This window comes from Aquila chrysaetos, chromosome 6 (assembly GCF_900496995.4).
Source record: "Aquila chrysaetos chrysaetos chromosome 6, bAquChr1.4, whole genome shotgun sequence".
NCBI classification, from domain to species: Eukaryota; Metazoa; Chordata; class Aves; order Accipitriformes; family Accipitridae; genus Aquila; species Aquila chrysaetos.
In genome coordinates, this window is record NC_044009.1 from 24,655,697 (window position 1) to 24,674,047 (window position 18,351).

At 50.5% G+C, this 18,351-nt stretch overlaps 1 protein-coding gene across 6 annotated transcripts in view; it reads right to left on the reverse strand.

The window, feature by feature from the left end:
* Positions 1-18,351, reverse strand: part of NRP2 (neuropilin 2) — a 91,015-nt gene that overhangs the window by 39,792 nt on the left and 32,872 nt on the right. For all 6 annotated transcript variants that reach the window (XM_030018098.2, XM_030018099.2, XM_030018097.2 and 3 more), the window contains exons 4-10: positions 16,855-17,085; positions 16,121-16,276; positions 14,069-14,238; positions 12,844-12,999; positions 4,175-4,319; positions 3,524-3,873; positions 2,244-2,388 (exon numbers count right to left, since the gene is read on the reverse strand). In XM_030018098.2, the coding sequence (XP_029873958.1) occupies positions 2,244-2,388; positions 3,524-3,873; positions 4,175-4,319; positions 12,844-12,999; positions 14,069-14,238; positions 16,121-16,276; positions 16,855-17,085 (1,353 nt within the window). The remainder of the gene's footprint in view (positions 1-2,243; positions 2,389-3,523; positions 3,874-4,174; positions 4,320-12,843; positions 13,000-14,068; positions 14,239-16,120; positions 16,277-16,854; positions 17,086-18,351) is intronic.

Consider the following 18,351-nt stretch of genomic DNA (forward strand, 5'->3'; position numbering starts at 1 on the left):
ACCAGATGTTTGGAACTTCAAAGGAGAGAAAACCAGCTGCAAGTGAACATTCATCAATCTCCACTTTTCAGAGGAAAAATTTTGGCAGGTCTTTGAAAGAAGCCAATTGCTGACTGCCTGCTTCCCAATTTTTGAGTTACTAGCCAACTAGTTTGTGAGCCCAGTTGCTGTTAAGTTACCTGTTTGACTCAGTAATTAAGATGCTCGTTGCTGATAAGAAATAGAAACAGCTGGGCAAGGTACACATGGGCTTAGGCCCTCACTCGAAAACATTTTCAATCAGCTTGTTTTAATCCATCTCTTAATCTTGTTCCCAAGCAAATGCAATTGCCTGGGTTTTCACAGCCAGTTCTGTAGCGTGCCTGGGTCCTCCTAGCAAAGGAGGGTCGTATCCTGGCATTGTCAAGGACTGCTGCATGTAGCCAGCCTGGATTTAGCATGCAGATAATGCTATGGGCTATCTCTGCTCCCCAGGTTGCATCAGGGATATAAATGCTTTCTATAACATGGTGAATCCACAAGATTACAAACCCTGCTCTGATTACAAAGCTGAATGCCTGTAGATCAATAAAGCTACGAATATTTATGACTTGGCAGTTGAGTTTTAAACATTACAATGTGCAAATGATTAGACAGCCACACTGGGAAATGACCATAAAGCACCCTGCCTGGAAAAAACATGGGCTGTTGCTGCTGATACTGAAACTGAGCGTGGACATAGCTGTAAAAGAAAATTTGGACCAAAAATAGCCCAAGAAGTTGAGGATACCAAATGCCTCTTATCTCCAATTTGGAGGAGTGCAATGGAGGGGCTGACATGTACGTGGTCAGAGGTCTTGTGTGACTGCCTCCCTTTGCGGCAGTGATGCAGCACTGTGATGCGCCAGCCAGCAATGGTCTGCACAGATCTGGCAGCTGGAGACTCCTGGGAGCTGCAGGAAGCTGCGATGTGGGAGCTGCCCGACCACTTCTGCACAGAGCCTCAGCTCCCACTGCTTGCATGAAAACCATGGCACCTGCTTTTCCTACAACATCCCAAAGATATTGTAAGATTTAAATTAAGATCTAATCTTGATTTGAAGTTTAGATCATTTACAATGGATTCCAAGTCCAGGGGGAGATTTGATATTGACTTCAAAGGTGACAAATGATCATTATTAACTGTGTGTACATGTGTTGCGTGATTTGCTGTTAACTGTTTGTAATGCATCTCACAGCACATCACAGGAGGAAAAGGTAGTAAAGACTCCACAAAAGGGCGGAAAAAATCTCTGTGTCTTTTAAGCTTCCTTGAATGGGAATTCTTACAAGAAAATGCCTTCTACAGATGTGTTTATAAAATGGAAATCATACCTCTTTATCACTGACATCTGGAAACCAGATTCAGATTTAAGCAGATTATTAAAAACCAAAATAGATTAAAAAAAGGGTCAACTAGCCCCTGGCACTGAAAAGCTAGCATCAGACCCAATGAGCTGTTGGGTGCATTTTTGGCTTTTGGGCATGGAACCATGGAGCAATCAATCATCACTGAGCCTCAAGAGGGTCAGAGGCACAATCTCTACTGATCCCAGTGAGTGTGTTAGACAGTTTTCACCTCTGTGTTAAAAACAATGGTGGCTGCAAGGCATACCACTTGTGAAAAACAGGTGGGCAAAAGTGAACAAACTTCCCTGTTCTTAGGGGTGTTGTAGATATGTCGTAGAGTTAAATGCCCAACCTTGTCTGCAATAGGATTTCCACATGGGGTTCAATGAGAGACAGACAGTTGTTTTTACAGCAAAGCCTTATTGGGGCAGTTCAAGATACCTGTACTGGTCACTGCACCCCTCTTCTGTACGTCTGCTTCTCTTCCTACTCTTTGTCTTATCCATTTGAATTAAAAAGCCCAAATGTTATCTAACACAGAGACTGGGAAAGCCTGCAAAACATCCAGATAAAAGATCTGAAAGGGGGGGAAGGGAGTTGGGGACAAATCCTGCATGGGGCTCTGTGAAAGCTTGGATTGGGGTCCAAACATTGCTGCTACATTCTGCATCAAGGCCAGCTCTCTTAAGGTGGAAGCAAAAAGATGGGGTCAGGCCACACTGCAGGTCCTACCTTCATGGCTGCAGTCTCCCTGCAATGGCATGGCCCTGAGATGGGACAGCAGGGAAAGAAATAACCTTACACTTGCACCTTGCTGGTTTAGTGCCTGCCACAACTCCGATGGAGCCAGTGGGCAGAGGCACAGGGGCTCCTACCTGTCCAGTCGCAGCCCAGCACCTCCAGGCGCATTCCTATTCCTGCTGGGGACCACCTCTCTGGGTGCACTCGGACGTACTGGGCAGGAACAGGGTCAAACCTCCGGACTTCAGGGATATCATAGTGAATGTTGCCTTCAAAAAGCTACAGAGAGAGAGAGAGAGAGAGAGAGGGAGAGAGAAGGCAAGTGATGTGTGCATCCCACATGCTCTCCACCAGACCTGATAATTTGGGTCTGGCAGGACGCAGCCACAGTTTGAAATAGTTTAGCTGCCCGACTGCAGGCCATTGAGTCCAGCTGAGCAGAAATTGGGATGTTCCTTCTCAGTTTCAAGAGGACCAGACAGACTGTTTCTAAGAAACTTGCACAATCTCTCTTGGCCTCTGCTTAATATCCAGGGGTCAGATTCTGATCCAAGCCATGCAGGGGAAGCCTGGGGAATATCCACTAACTTCACATATAAATAAGATCAGATTTGTCCTTTGGCAAATAAAGACGCTACTGCATGTTCTAGGATAGTGTAAACGCTCAGTTTTCCTCACAGTCCAAGTACTGCTGCTTTTCAGCTTACGTGCACGAACTCAAGTCTGTGGGGAATAAACAGAGAGCTATAGATAGCATCAGGCCTTCTAAGACTCATTTGTAGGATCAGGAAAAGTTAAACCACCCAAATTTTCAGAAGCAGATGAGTTTCCACAAAAACAGAACAGGCAGTAGCAGAGAATTCGTTTACTCCTCAAGCTCCCTGCCACCCCCATACCGCTAAGCAGAAAGATTATGGGGAACTCTGATGATAGGAGAAAAACACAGGGAATTTCAGGGTCACACCAGTGTGGCAAAAGGGACTTCAGATATAGCAAATTTCCCAAAGAGAAGTTGTGATTCACCTTCCTCTTCCAGAGGTGCAAGCCACAACAGCAGCACCTTTACCCTTAAAATACGTAATTAGTTTGTGTCAAACAAACATAATCAAACACACCATCTTGTGGGCTCTGACCTGCAGGGGCTGGGAGGACGAGAAGGTGATGTCCACATCCCCAGGCCTGGTCCACAATAAGAAATGAAGGGAAATTGCCATCCCTGGGGCAAGGTGGAACCTACAGCCTCTAGTACAGCTTAGGAGCAGGACCAGGGGAGACAACCTGGGATTTCATGGTGACAACCCAAAATCCCAAGGTCTCTGTGGGGAGATACAGCTGATTTCCCAAGAACCCATCAGGCAGACTGAAGATAGCCAGAAACATATCTCATTTTGCAGCTGCTCCATGCAGTGCCTACCTTGGCTTGCATTGTTTTGGGGTCCTGGATGAAGTCCCAGTCCTTTCCATCCATGCTGTAGGCCACCTTAAACTTCTTCACAAAGGAGCGGGACTCGGTGGTGGTCACACTGTCGCCTCCACGAGCCCCCTGAATAATGACGCCTTTGATATTCTTCGGGATGCCAAGGTCCACCTGCAGCCACTCCTCCCCAGGCTGGGCTTGGGGGATGCGAGGAAACCAGCCTGAGCGGCTGCTCACCAGGCGGGCCATGCTGGGAGACCAGTCATAGCCTCTGATGGAAGAGGCCGAGATCTGTGAGTCAGGGATGAGGCCGGAAAGCATTCCCAACAAGCTGGAGCAGGGCGAATCTGCAGGAAAGGAAAGGGCATGAACAGCTGGGGCGGTTGAAGGGAGTGCTTGTGGTTTTCCCCATAGGTTTAAGCTCTGGGCACTACACCAGCACCAGCACTGGGTGCTTCTCCCTTGCCTCCGGGGCCTGGGTGCCTGTCCCCCCCAAGCACGTCCCTGGGATGGGTGCCTCTATGCTGCTCACAGTGTCACTGTTCCCACCCTAATCAGCCATGACAGCTGTGGGCGACAGCACCCTGGGACAGGCTGTTAGATGGACAGAAAGGAGGGCTGAGGCCAAGGGGAGGAGAGGACCCTCACCGGTGATGCGGCAGCCATACAGCTCCAGCCTCAGGGCGATGCCGTTGTGCCAGCTCTGGGGACGGATGCGCACGAAGCGTGTGAGCACCGGGCTGTGGATCTTGTTGAGAACCACCTCCGTGGCGTCCTCATTGGCCTGAAAAGTCTGCAAGGGAGAGGGGGCACAAATACGGTTACATCCTCTCCAGGCAGAAAGAAATAACCAGATCAGTAGCCGAAATAATCTCAGCAGGGAAAACTGAGGAGAGGCTTTCTGGGCTGGCCCAGCCTCCGGCCAGGGCAAGCACCCAGGGGCAGGCAGGGAGCGCTGACCCACTGGCAGGACAGCATGGTGGATGGAGTCGCCCATCAGGCAGGATACCCAGGAGCTTGCTGCCCTGCTGCCTCTCACGGCACCCCGAGGCACCTTGGACTATCAGGCCACAGCTGCTTCGAGCTTGCCCCCAAACCTAGAGCCACTCCAATGCAAAAGGCCGGATGTGCCCGAATGCTGCGTGAGATCTTTCCTCCCCTCCATGGGTAAACGGGCTGACATCCTGACACATCCTCGCAACGAAGTTCCACTAGGAAACATGTGCGAGCAGCGGTGTGAGCAGGGAGGATGCTGCTCCTGCCTGGGGTGACAAGCTGCTGCCCCAGCCAGCCCCTTCCCCCCGCCTATCCCACACACATGCAGCCCGCCACACAGAGACAGCCTTTCAGGAGAGTTTATGATCCAACATAATATGAAAAGGCTGCTGCCCTACCAGATGGCCATAATCAGTAACTACCAGATGGACATTAGATCCACCTCTCTTGCCCATTATTTTAATAGGCCAGACAAGGACTGGATACTTGTGTTCTCTTTCAGGCTGCAAAGCCATAGCAGTGAAAAGGGGGAAAAGAAGAAATAACCAACGTAAGGGTAATTTTCAATCCTTTCTCTGCCCCCAGCATAAAGCACTAAAGCTCACAGACCGAGGTTGCAGGCATCGCCCGCTTCCCCTCCAAGAACGCAGGCTCTTGGGACAAGGCTAGAGCATCCTCCAATCTCAGCCAGGAGCCGCATCCGCACCGAGATAGATGTTGGCTGGGGTCTTCTGCAGGCTCCTACCCTGCATATGCCGTGCTAAGCACAGGAGCTCCCACTAAGTTTATCTCAGAGTGAAGCAGGAAAGTGTAATCTCTGGCACCGATCTCCTTCTGTTGGAGGCAAGAGTCAAACAATTCAACTGCAGATCCCTGTGATCCAGGACAGAAAAAGGGGTGAGGCTGTATCCTGGTCTCTCACCTTGAACAGCAGTTAAGAAGCATTTTATAAACCTCCCACTGCTCTAGGCCTGCTGATGGCACATGTTACTGCTCTTGTCCCGGGATCCAGCACGACAGGGCACGAAGAGGGTGTTTGCAGAGAGGGACAGCATCTGTTTGCAGCACCACAACCAGCTCTGGTCTGCCCCTGTGCATCACTGTCCAGCCTGGAACAGCGGCACTCCTGCCAGTGCAGGGAGCAGCCACCCCACAGAGGGCCTTGGCTGCAAATCTGGCTGGTAATTGGGATTTGGGGTTGATGTGAACTTGAGCAGAAATGCTAATCTGGAGAATATATATCATGCTGCTACCGTTTAGCAATGCAGCATGGTTTATGTGTTTTTCATATCCTATTTTATCCTGTCTGACCCCACTTCCCATCATTTTCCTTGCTCAGCAGACACCAAATACCTTTTTTTTCCAGCAGGAGAGCTATAAGAAGAGTGGTTACTGTGAAACACTCTCCAGGCATGCATGTGTGTGTGTCTTGTAAACCGGTGGGAACACACACACACACACACACAGAGGCTGAAAGGATACATTTCCACACCACAGCAAAGCCTCCAGCTTTATGTCAACACAGAAGCTGACACACAACACCTTACCTCTAAACCTAACACCAGAAGACAGGAAATGTTTATCTGAGCTGGTGCAACTATTTTAGCAGGAGGAGCAGCACGTCAGGTCAGCCCAAAGGTCCCTCTGTCCCAGGGGGCGGCTCCTGATGGTGGCCCCAGCAGATGCCTAGGGGCAGCAAGCCCGGGGGAGTCTTCTCCTGGCAACCTCTCTTCACTTCCCACAATGAGCAGTTTGAAGACTCCATGAGCCAAAGGTTGCATATGGACCAGCATGTTTAACAGTCACTGACGAGGTTTGCTGCTCTTTTTGGTTTAACATATTTCTAGTTTTGTTCTTTTTTAGTTCACTTCGCACATACGAGCATCAGGGGCCAGAATCCAAATTTACACCAGCGTAATTTGTTGCTGACTTCTGCAAAGTCAAACTTGACAGAAAGCAGAAGCAGGACTGAGCCCAAAAACTTTATCACTACCACATGCATTGCTGAAAGCATCTCTTACACGACCTTAGTCCCAACCACCTGCTTCCAAGGAGAGCAACCTCAATTCTGCTTTAGATTTGGGGCCCAGTAATTTCCTCAGACTAGATGACATTCAAGAAGCTATGGAACTCTGAATCGGGGCCTTGACACTCCGGACTGCCAGTTTATGAGGACAGAAATGGCACCTGACTTCCAGCTCTAGTATCAGCCACATTGACAGGATCTGCCCCAGTGAACCTTGTTTCTGAAAAGCCCCAAATTATCATAGACAGTCATTGCTTCGCACCCCGTTCAGCGTAACAGGAAGGGGCCATTTTCAGAGGGCAGGTGCCTAGTGCTGTTAGAGAAGCGGGGTCTTCCTGCAGGCCTGGCCTTTCAGTCTCCTTCCCAAGTGGAAATGCATTGCGAGCCTGCAGGTCCCGATGCTGCTGACCAGGGTCTGACCCTGAGCATATGATTTCTCCGCACTGAAAATGCTGACCCCAGAGCCTGAGCACACTGTGGAGAGAATCCTATTGACTTGAACAGGCTCTACATCCTGCCTCAAATTAGCACTCACGGCATGGGAAGAACTAGCAGGAAAATGTGTGAAATTGGGAGTGCCAAGAAAGCAAAGATTTCTTCCCCCTTACCAAAATAGAACATTGCTATTCCTCCCATCCTATCTGCTTCCCATCCCACTCAGCACATATTTTGAGCCAAGTCTTCAAATGGTGTAAATCAACATATTGCCATCGAAGTATAAGAAGTCACAGTAATTTACACCAGCAGAAAAAAAAAAAGCTGGCTGTGATCTAGGGAGATAGATAGATACAACTCAGCAGAGAGCACACATGCGCACGCGCATGCACACGCACACGCGCTGAAGGGTGACAGAGCCAGAAGACGAATGGGAAAACCATTAACAAATTAAAAGCACCTTCCAAGAAGCAGTCAAGGGACTCACTTTCACTGCTGCATCAAAAAGCTGCCCATCCCCTCCCCATATACTTCATGTTTACTTCCGTTTTAGTCCAGTTGGCAGGTCTACATGTAAAATTAAATTGATAATCAATGAGAGCTGACCTGCTTAATTAATTTGCTGCAGAAAGCAAGTGGTGGGAGATGATGCCTAGGCTAGAGGAGGATCGGGCATGTTTTCCATGTGCACACACATGCAAGCGCCACACCAACACTTACAAGTTGTATTTCTGACATGTTAGAACTGCCACAGGGTGATGGGGAGATTTCTGAAGCTGCATTAGTTCCAGTGGGTATGGGCATTGTGCCAACAGCAGTTTGGAGTGAAGGGAGTGAAGGACAGGGAGACAAAAAGCACCGTGAAGTCGAAGAGGCAATGAGTCAGAGAGGGGGCAGGAGGTAACCCCTCTCCTGCTTTATTTATTGTGCTGCTTGGCCACTATGCAATTTCTTGGGGAGCTAAAGAAAGCAGCTAGGGGAGGCAGAGGAGAAGGCCAAGGATGGCAGCAGCCCTGCCTTCGTCCGTATGTATGTGTCTCTCTGGACCCACTAGATTTACTGCAGGATTATGTTACTCCCGTGGAGACAGAGCCCTGGAACAGAGCATGCTAACAGGATTAGGGCTTCAGGATTTAGACAGAGAAGCATGAAGGAGAAAAGTAGGGGAGATTATTTTCCTTGTCAGATAGGGAAAGCATAAAATGGGGCATGTTTGATGGTGGGAGGATTCTGGCTCGAGTGGAGGGTGGATAGTTCTGGATTTATTAAATCCAGGAACAAGGAGGTAGAAGAAAAATGATACTTGGCAACACTCAACGAAGCACAGCCGTCTGGGCAAGGCACAGTGTGCTGGGCTGGGCTTGCCAGCGCCATGTCTTTGAGAGGCTCCACTCAGATTCGGGAGTCACCAGGGACACAAGGAGTGGCACTCTGTTAGCCTGCAAAGGAGATATCAGGCCTAGAAGTACAAAGCTGCAGCCTTGCTAGGAAAGCCAGGGCTGTAATTCTCCCCTGGTACTGCACCACGGGTGAATGCACGAGGCTGCCTCTCCCAAAGCTGGACGTCTTTGTCCTGCCTGCAAAAGCAGCAGAAGCAGGCTGGGACCTGGGGATGCTTCTGGGCAAACCCTCTGCACCATGATGTCTTTGTGCAGAAGCACTTGTGGCCTTCTGGCTGATCATACAAGCTTTTCCTGAGTTTTCCAGATAAAGAAGCCACAGGACTGAAACCTTTTCTCTCCCTCCCCCTGTGAATGAACACAGAAGACATTAAGAACTGAAAGGACAGAGGAATGCTCCTAAGGGAAGGCACAAGGGTCTCCAAAGAGTCATCGTCAATATTCCCTGCCAGCACCGAACACCTCTGACATCCCCAGCTCCATGCACAGCTGAGATATTCGGCTCTTTGCAGCAATTCAGCCTGCCTTCTTGCATCCACCTGAAATATCACCCAGGAAGGTTAGCTGATAACAAGCACAAAACCATCAAAATGAGTAGGAAATGGAAAATGCACATCAGCTGGATCTTGCTGCCATTTCTCATCCATTGACTCCTACAGGTTCTCAGAGCAAATGTTTCAGTCACATCCTCCCATTTTGCACACAGAGCAACGGAGGCAGCAAGAGCACCCATCACAGTCCCAACCCCCCCCGAATCCTGAGACCCATCCTGTCCCCCAGTCCCTCGCCACACTAGATGATCCCCGTGAGCTGATCACTGCAGTTACTAGGACGGAGCGGCTGAGACCACACGGGAGCCGGAACCCGAGACCCTACAAAGAAGGAAATGAATCAGAATGGATGAGAGCTTTGTTTTCCGATAAAATCCTCATAGTTGAATCTGTCTGAAGAAAATGGCCAATACCAAAAGGTCAAATCCTGCCAGGTGCTCTTTTCCTTCCTTGGGTTCAAGAACGAGTTGTTGTTTTCTAAGACGTTTGCAAACAACTAGGTAAGATCTCAGCGTGCACACCAGGGTCGATGCCTGGAAGATAACCTCTGGGACCATCAACCCTGGATGACAGAGGGGGATGCAAAAGTGAGGGCAAGAGTCAGAGCAGCCTTTCTGGGGCAGGGGTTGTTTGGTCCTGTCCCATGGGAACTTGCTGGTGGGTAGTAAGGGGTGGTGTGGGGCAACACATGGTGGTGGCCGCTCTCTTCCCTCGGGGGACACACAGGAAGACAGCTCTGCACCTTCAGCCAGGTCACTGGGTTAGCCTCTCCCCTGGTCCCATGCCCTGGGCAAGGACAGAGCATCACCCCCTGGACAGGGGGATGTCTGGGGTGTGCTGGGTTGGGCTTTGTGGGGAGCAGGCTGCCAGGCAGGGGGAAAGCCTGGCAGGGATGGGTCAGGAAGGAGAAGGTGTGAGTGTGGGGCTCCTCTCGTGCTGGCTACAGACCTGACGCTGCCTTCCCACTGCCTCCCCACCCCAGAAACGCAGCAGCGCTCGGCACGGAAACAGCCCAGCCAGCCCTCTCTGCTGCAAGCACGTATTAATTTTGTTTTCCTCTGCTTCATCCTGCCTTTCCCGTTTCTCTCACCGTGAGTGCCAGCGGCTGGGGACTCAAAGGTGAGCCATCATGTTTCACAAGGAAACACCCTGGTCCCACTCTCCTCTGAAACACCAGAGGAAGGGGAAATGGGGGTGAAAGAGAGCGGAAAGAAAGCGGGGGTCAGAGCTCCCCATCCTTGGCAGAGACAATCATCCCCCCTCCACCTCTCCTGCACTCGCTGGTTTTCACTTGCTTTAGTTCCCTGATGAAGATGTAAATGTTAGCTGACCCACCTATAACATGGCAGAGCTTTGCTTTTGGCCCACACAGCCAGCAGAAATTCAGAGCAGTGCTTGATATACCCCATATGCCTATGTGTGCATGTGCATATATATATATGTATGTGTGTGTATATATATATGTATGTGTATATATATATACACATATATATCTGCATGTATATAGAGGAATAGAGAGTCCCTGTCTGTCCACCCCCTCCTCTCCCTCCCCGCTCCTCATGGCACCAAATCAAGCTGCGGCAGACTTGACAAATCTATTTGGCATGGTTCACTCCACTGTTGCAGCCTGAACCGTGCGGAGCGCCGCACTGACGCAGGGAGGAATCTGCACCTTGAATACAGACATCTGTAGGAGCTTGCCTAATGCAGGAATGGCGGGGATTAATGTGGGTGGGGAATGTGGGGCCAGAGCCCCCGGCACCAGGCCCATGAGCAAGGGGCTTTGCCCCAGCCCTGCTGCGGCTTGGCGGCTGGCAGCCAGTCATTCAGCAGAAAGGAAAAGCAGTCACCCAGATGCAAGGGGTATGCGAGCCACCAAAAAGCAATTACTTATCCTCCAGCCTCGGGAGGTGTCTGCTAAATTGAGGCCAGAACATGGGAATGAAGTGAGACTGTAATAAAGGAGTAAAAAAGGAGAAGTTTGATTTTTCTTCTATTTTATGAAGAGAGAAAACAGAGCAGAAAAAAGCTGATAGAACTCAAGGGTGAAATCCTGAAATGGTGGCAATTCACGTGGCTATGGGACAGCTTTGGGTTGACACCAGCCAGGCTTTAGGGTCTTGCTGGAGCGACGTAAATTGGCCCGGCAGCACTGAAACCAACTGTGCTGTCCTGCTCCACCCTGGCTGAGGATCCAGTGTCCAATGCCTGGGACTGCAAGGATGGGACATCTACTTTTCCCTGTGACTAAAACCACCCTCCAGGCCAGATTCCCACCCCAGTTAGACTCTGAAAGGTAAATTTATTGCCAGTGGTTATTTGAAACACTGAACTGTGTATTTAGCCCATCTCTCTGCCCGGCATGTTGCCAATCTCCTGTCTGCCTCGACTTGCAGAAATGGTCCCAGTGAGACCTCAAACTCATGCATTTCCACGGGGTGCCCGGGGTGAGGAGAGACGGCCCCAGTTCACAGAAAGGTCTGCCGCAGTCAGTGGGTCCTAGGAGAGCACAGAGCCTCCACACCAGCACATGGCCACCACATTGGGGTTATATGTGAGCTCTGCCATGAGCTGCAGTCCCGGAGCCAGCCCGCCCTAGGTCTGGGGGAGCTCAGCTGCTGACTCTCCTATGGGGTGCTGGGATGCCCTGTGCCTCCATTTCCCTACCTCTAAAATAGGACTAACACCACCTCACTGGCACGTAAGGAGCTTAAATACTCCAAATATTGGAGGCATGAGACCCTGCTAGGGGCCTCTGCACAGAGGACTCATTCTGGGAAGCAGTGTGAATCTGAACCATGAGACACACTTGTGGGGAAGGGGAAATCACATGGCCCGGAAGGGAAGGAAATGTCTGGATGAATCCTGGACAAGGCAGGCTACTGCATTTCATGCCAGCACCGCCTGTGCCAGCAAATGGAGGGGACAGCTAATTTAACAGAAGTGCTGAGCAAGCAGAAATTGCTGGGACGTGCATGCAGGGGGAAGTGTGTGGGACCCCAGCCACCGAGTTCACACAGACAGATTATGGCACATAAACAGGGAGGACCTGAGCTGCAGCAGCAGTGCTGGTGGGCACCACAAAAGAGCAGGAAAGGGCTTTCCTGAGGTGCCCTTAACCAGGGGACAACCACACAATCAAGGCAAATGACAGAGCAGGACCAGCCTGGCCCCATGGCTGCCTTAACACCCCTCCCCATATACGCCAAAGCTCCCATGCGGACCACCTCGAGCTTGCTTTCCCTGGCCACGCAGCAGCCCCTGCAAGGCTTGGAACGGCTGAACACTGATATTTACCCTCCCTCCCCCTCGCTCCCATCTCTGTGTGCCTCCCAGAAACACAGCAAGAGCGTGCAGCAGCTCCCAGGGCTCAATGCACCCTTGCTGACCACGCCTGCTAGCGCAGATCCCACAGCTCTGGCAGCCTGAATTGCTCCTCATTATTTATTGTTCATTTTGTTCTCTGGGATGGTGCGATCCCCTCTTAGGATTTGTGCCCTTTCATTTCCAGGCCTCAGTAACTCCTGAACTACAGTTTCATGTGGTTTTGTGATTGTTAACCCCAGCATGCAGACGGGGCTATGGCCATAAAAGCTCAATGAATCTTGTATGGCAAAACACAGGCTGTGAAAGCATTTTCTCCTTCATTTGCAGTCAAAGAACATACTCTCGCCACCACGAAAGATGCAACCGCAGCCAGGTTTTCCAAGGAATAGTGTTTTCCTCATTGGTGTGCAGAGGAGAAAGGACTATTTCTGCTCAGAGCATCATCAGTCTTTTAGCCCTCATCAGAAAAAGGGTTCCTCACAGATTAAACCCTCCAGGCCTGTAAAATCTCTCTGTTGTCTTCCCTCCTGTCAGCTGCAAGACTCACCAAGGTGCATGCAAAAGAGACAAAAAGGCCTTTACCTTGTGGTTTTTCCCATGTCGGTACATCATCCAGTCCTCCCCATTGGTGCTGACCTCCAGCTTGTAGGTACGGACATAGTAGCCATTCTGGGTTTCTCTCGAGATGGCACCCTGTGTGGCAATGGCTGTGAGCAGAGTCAGGAATTGGAGGTCCACCTTTCCAGGGGAAAAAGTGACAAGAGAGAGAGTGGTGACCACCTGAGAGCCCAGGCTGGCTAGTTAGTTCCTCTCTCTGTCTCTGAAGAATGAAAAGCTGCAATATCAGTCTATATCGCTGCATCTGTGGGCGCACATTTCAACAGGCACAAACGTCCCCAGGCTGACTTCAGCAGGATGCTTGCAGATAGGACCATGGGACAAGAGTAACTAAGGATCTTGATGTCTGTCCATATGGGACCTTCCTGCCTCAGACCAAGCAACAGGATTTGCACAGAAGCTCATGTTCATTAAAGCAGGACAGAGGCTGACTTTTTCCATGGAAAATAAACGCATAATGTCCAATTAGCAAGTGCTGCAGTTCTTGGTTTCTTGGTTTTCCCTTGTTTTTTGGCTTTTTTTTTTTTTTTTTTTTTTTTTTTTTTTACAACATGGGTTGAGAAAGGTCAGCAGAGCCGGCTTGGTAGCACTGCCATGAATGAAGAATGAGTTGTCTGCTAGAGGCAATGACATTCACCACCTCCCATTCCTAGTGCCCTTTAGCAAGCAATGCCTCATGGCAATGTGACACAGCCAGAAGCCCTGTGCGGACAGAGACTGTGGCTCTAACCAGCTCCGAGGGAAAGCCTTTGCTCTGTCAGCCCCCTACCTGACATTAGCCTGCTCATGCTCCCCCTGCATCACTGATGAGATAAATATAGTTCTAGTTGTTTTTTCATGTGCCCCCTGGAGACTTTGGTCCTCAGGCCAGTGGTGGAGTCAGTGGCCCTTGTAAGTGGCAGAGGTCCCTCAGTCTCTGTCAGTATGCTGGGAAGTCCATCAAAGTTTTGGGCAGGAAGGAGGGGGTGGGAGAGGGACAGCGGGCTGAGTCAGCCCTCCTGCAGGCACACTAATGGGAGAGCCAGCCCACTGCATTTCATGGAGGCACTGCAGCTCCCCTGCTGCTCGCTCCCCATGAGCCACAGAAGCAATAAAAAATTCAACAAGCCTTTGTGGTCAAGGGTCAGTTTAACAGCATGACACTCTATTTGGTGGGGGAAGAGGCGAGGGGGCTGGAAAGCGTGTGTACCTGGAGGTACTCTTTGTTGCTGTCTACATTGGGGGTCCAGCCATTGTCATCACTGTTGAGCCGGCTCTGTTGAGGGGTCCATCGCCCATCTGAGTAGGTGGAGGAGGCACTGATCTGCATGTTGGAGATCCTGCCAGACTCCATCCCCAGCGGCACGTTGCACTGGAAGTCTGGAGTGGACACACACACATACACACAGATCAGCTTACAGTCTCTGTATTTCACTCCCAAGTGGAAGGCAGCCCTGAACTATCCTCCCCAGCTGACCCCGAGCAAAGCTGCCTGCCTGGAAGGATGAACAGATCTGCACCATCTTGCAGGTTGTGTGCGCTGACAGATGGCACTGAAAGATGAAAGACGGGGCAGCTTTATGTTTGCACGGCCCTCTGAAAACTAATACAGTCCAGATCTTTCTCCCTTTCTCCATCTCCTTCACCTTTGCACAGTTTTCACACAGTTTCCCTTCCCTCCCACCATCTCCATCAAGATGTCCCAAGTCCCCTTGCCACAAAGTTCCCCAACTTCTTGAAGGGTGGAGGTGAAATCTAAGCACAGACAAGGCAAGGAGTAAGGGCAGGCACAATGGAAGGGTGCTTACTGCTGTGCTGCTGGCAGGAATGTCAAGGCCTGGAATGGGCAGGTCTAAAGGTTTTGTGTGCATGTTGAGAGTATGGATACATGTGTGTATGTGTCTGTGTATATGTGCATGTGCTATGTGTGATATCAGGCCCATAGGAAGTAACCAGCCAAGAATATGAAAGACTCTGGTATGCTTTCATTTGGGTTTCCTCACTTCTAAGGCTTTAAAAGTCACAATTAGCTCAATCTCATTGCATGTCTCACATATTTTATGGCAGCTGTCCTGTAAAAACAATAGCAAAGAAAACATGGATAGGAAATACTGCATGGGCCCAAGCATGCTGCCGCTGTAAACCAATGGGGCCCCACCAAACTGCCTGTGTTTTTAATGTGGCCAGGTCAACCCTGGGTGGAAATGATGGGCCAAGTTAAGATCTCAGTGGTATTATTAAAGTTTCAATTTACACCAGCATAAATCAAAACAGGCCTGGCCCTTTAACAGCTCTTATGCTTGATTTCTCAAGCTTTGTGTGTCATTAACATTTTATTTCCCAATCCTTTTAAAGAACAGAATAGGAAGAGGATTAAAGAACAGATCAACTGAATGTCAAGATAGGCAATGGTGAAGAGCTCATGCTTGTCTGTAACTCTCACAGCCTCAGGAGAAGAGCAATCACAACCCAATCACAGAGCAAGAGCCTGTAACCCAGCTGCCCTAGTGCTGCACAACCCCTGCTCTCTGTCACAGGCTTTCAGTGTTGGGTCAGGGACTCCCTCTCTTTCTCTGGGACTGAGGGGTGTCCTGCAGGCTTCTTCTGTTGTATCACAGGTTCACTGCAAACTGAGGTCAAGAACTGTAGTTCTGATGTAAAAATACCATGGGAAAACAAACTGAATCTTTCCTCGCCTGCAAGCGTTATCACGAAGAATCAGAATGCTCTTCAATTCTCAAAACACACAACCTACTTCCTCCCTCCACATCAATTTACCTCACTTAATAAGGGATCTAAACCAAATTCTGGTTTGAAATTCTTAGAACTTTAGGCATATTTTAATTAGACAGCCAAGAAATTCCAATTTGTAGTGTGGGGCTGTGAATTTTTGGAAAACCAGAGAGAGGGAGAGTATTTTCCCCTGTGCTTTAATGAATCTGCTGCACCTGCTGGGCTGAAGTCTTCCCCTAAATCCTATGGGCCGAGCACATACATGAAGGATTCTATCCCAAAAGGTACTGAGAAGACTTCATGAGCAAGTGAAAAGTCAAAGAAAGGTCAGAAAGCGTGATTCTTACTGAAATCTCATTTCTATGAGAAACAGAGAACACACCTAGTGTAACTGCTGTCTGCATTGCTGGTGGGGAATCAGCCCCTGGACACACTCTTGTCTGCCTCACTCTCGCATGTGCCAAGCGCAAGACTTGGGAAGAACAGGTGACACGACTGCCTATGTCATACGCACACATTTCCAACTTACTTTCTGGGACTTCCTGCTGGATCAAGTAGTACTGAGCAGAGAAACCATCTTTAGCCACTGCCAGGTCCGTGTGGAAGGTGAGCGAGAGGACGCCGGTGGTTGAGCGGATGTCCGATGGCATCTTAGTGCCACAGTACCTGCCTATCAAGGGGCCTACTGCAAAAGAAAGAGCAGCAAAGGTAATGCCTACTTTTCCACCAGTCAAACCCTCCCAGACCCTCCTGGGTCACCAGCAGATTGGCATTACTCAGCGGGGATACCTTAGCAGGACCGATTGGGGTAAAAGAAAGACTTTGGGGATGGGCTATTTTTGACATCCGCTGGCCTGGTGCCATGCAGTATGCTGTGCAGAAATATCTACTGCAGCAGGCGTTGCTCTGCAATTTCTGGGAAATGCTCCAAACTGCTCTGTTTCTCTGTGTTGGTACAGAATAGGGAGGTCCTCCCAGCACTGCATGAACTCACTGCCCTTCCCTGAGGGAGGACCTGTGGTATCTTGGAGTGTCCCATGGGGCTCTTCAGATCAGTGGTTACAACAGAGCAGTAGTTTGGGGTTTAATGCATGCAGCCTTCTGCAAGTGCACCATCCCCACAGCTGGCCACAGAGCACCCCAATGGTGCAGCCACCTCTGAGGTTAGGCACCTTTGGTGTTCAGATACAGCCTGCACAGTCTTGGAGCTTTGTGAGACACCAAGAGGGGTTGAGGACACCAGCGCAGCAACCCGTGGCTTACCCTGAGGGATGCCGTCCCAGATGTCCAGCCAGTCGTACTTGCAGTCTCCTTCCCCTGCCTGCAGCGGGTCATGCTCAAGGTCGAAGAGCAGAAAGTGGAGGAGGATTTCTGTCTTTGGCTTGGCTATGATGGTGAAGACACAGTCCAGGTTGTGTGGATACTTGTCAGGGAAACCTGGAGACTCAATAGTGCCGTTGGAGGCAGTGAAGTTTCTGGAGCAGTCCTCAGACCCTGTAGTGGCAGGAAAAAACCCGCAGCTTTAGCAACAATGCAGTTTAATGTCAATAGCTTGACACTGTGGAACCCCCATTTTGAGCTTAGAGGGGTTGTGTATTCAGTTCTGGAAATGTCCTGTAACCCAAGAGCTGTGTGAATTCCTGCAAGGACCAACAGGGTGATTTTTCAAAGCTTTCCACAGGTGGAGAGACAAGGTCCGTGCATTCACTGGAATGGACAGCATGGTTCTAAATCCCTGAGACAGCTCTGCAAACGTAACCTGCACAACACTGCTGATCCCCCTGCCAGTTACTCCAAAAACAGGACTAGGAGAGCGATCCCATCCAAAGCCACCCAAAGCCACGGCAGCGATTTGGCAGGCCACCACCCTGCCATGTCCCCCACACCAGTGATGGGGGCCCTGGTGGGAAAGGGAGGCCACACCAAGCTGGACTGGGCTTTCCCTGCCAGCCCTAACCCCTCTGTCCGCCACCCCAAAGCCCGCAGAGAGGCCAGCCAGCATACAGAGGGCTGCCATATGCTGTCCTCGCTGCTGCGGCTGCCACCCGCTGGCCACGCTGGCAAAGGGCCACAGCAGCTCCAGTTCTGTTGGAGGAGCCCCCGATCGGGGAGGGGGCTGCCTGGGAAGGAGCAGAGAGGAGTAACAGGGACGTCATCTCTTTGGAAAAGCTGTCCCCAGGGGCTGGTCTCCTGCAACCTCTACTCCTCTGGCACGGACATCTGTGCCTCAGTTGCCTCTTGAGAAAATCAGGAAGCACAAATATTTACAGAGTGAAAGGGCCCGGGGGAGGGTCCCAATGTCTCCACTGTTAGCTGAAAACCCTCAGGAAGCGCGCAGTTAGCCTGCGGCCCCCTGAGACCCATGCAAGGGACGAGGGCCAGCTCCAGCATACATCCCCACGATGTGGCCACGGCAAGAGCGGGGGTAACAGGAGCTGCGGCAGGGGGGTCTCCACTGAGAGGAGGAACACAGCCCTCTTTCTCACAGACTGAGCTGCCCGCACCAGAAATGCAAGTTATTTCTATCCTTAAGGAAGACTTTTGCGTGCTGAGGAGGACAGACAATGTTGTCTCTTATTTATTGCTGACCTCAGCACTGGCCTCGGCTGCAGCTGGGCCAGCTCGGTGGCCCCTCTCACACAGCCAAGGTGCCTCGGGGTGGCCGGGGAAAGGGGAATTTGTGTCATATTCATACCACGGTGACTTTGAAACCGCTGTGCTGCAGAGACAGGACAATAGGCAACAGAAATCTGCAGCCTG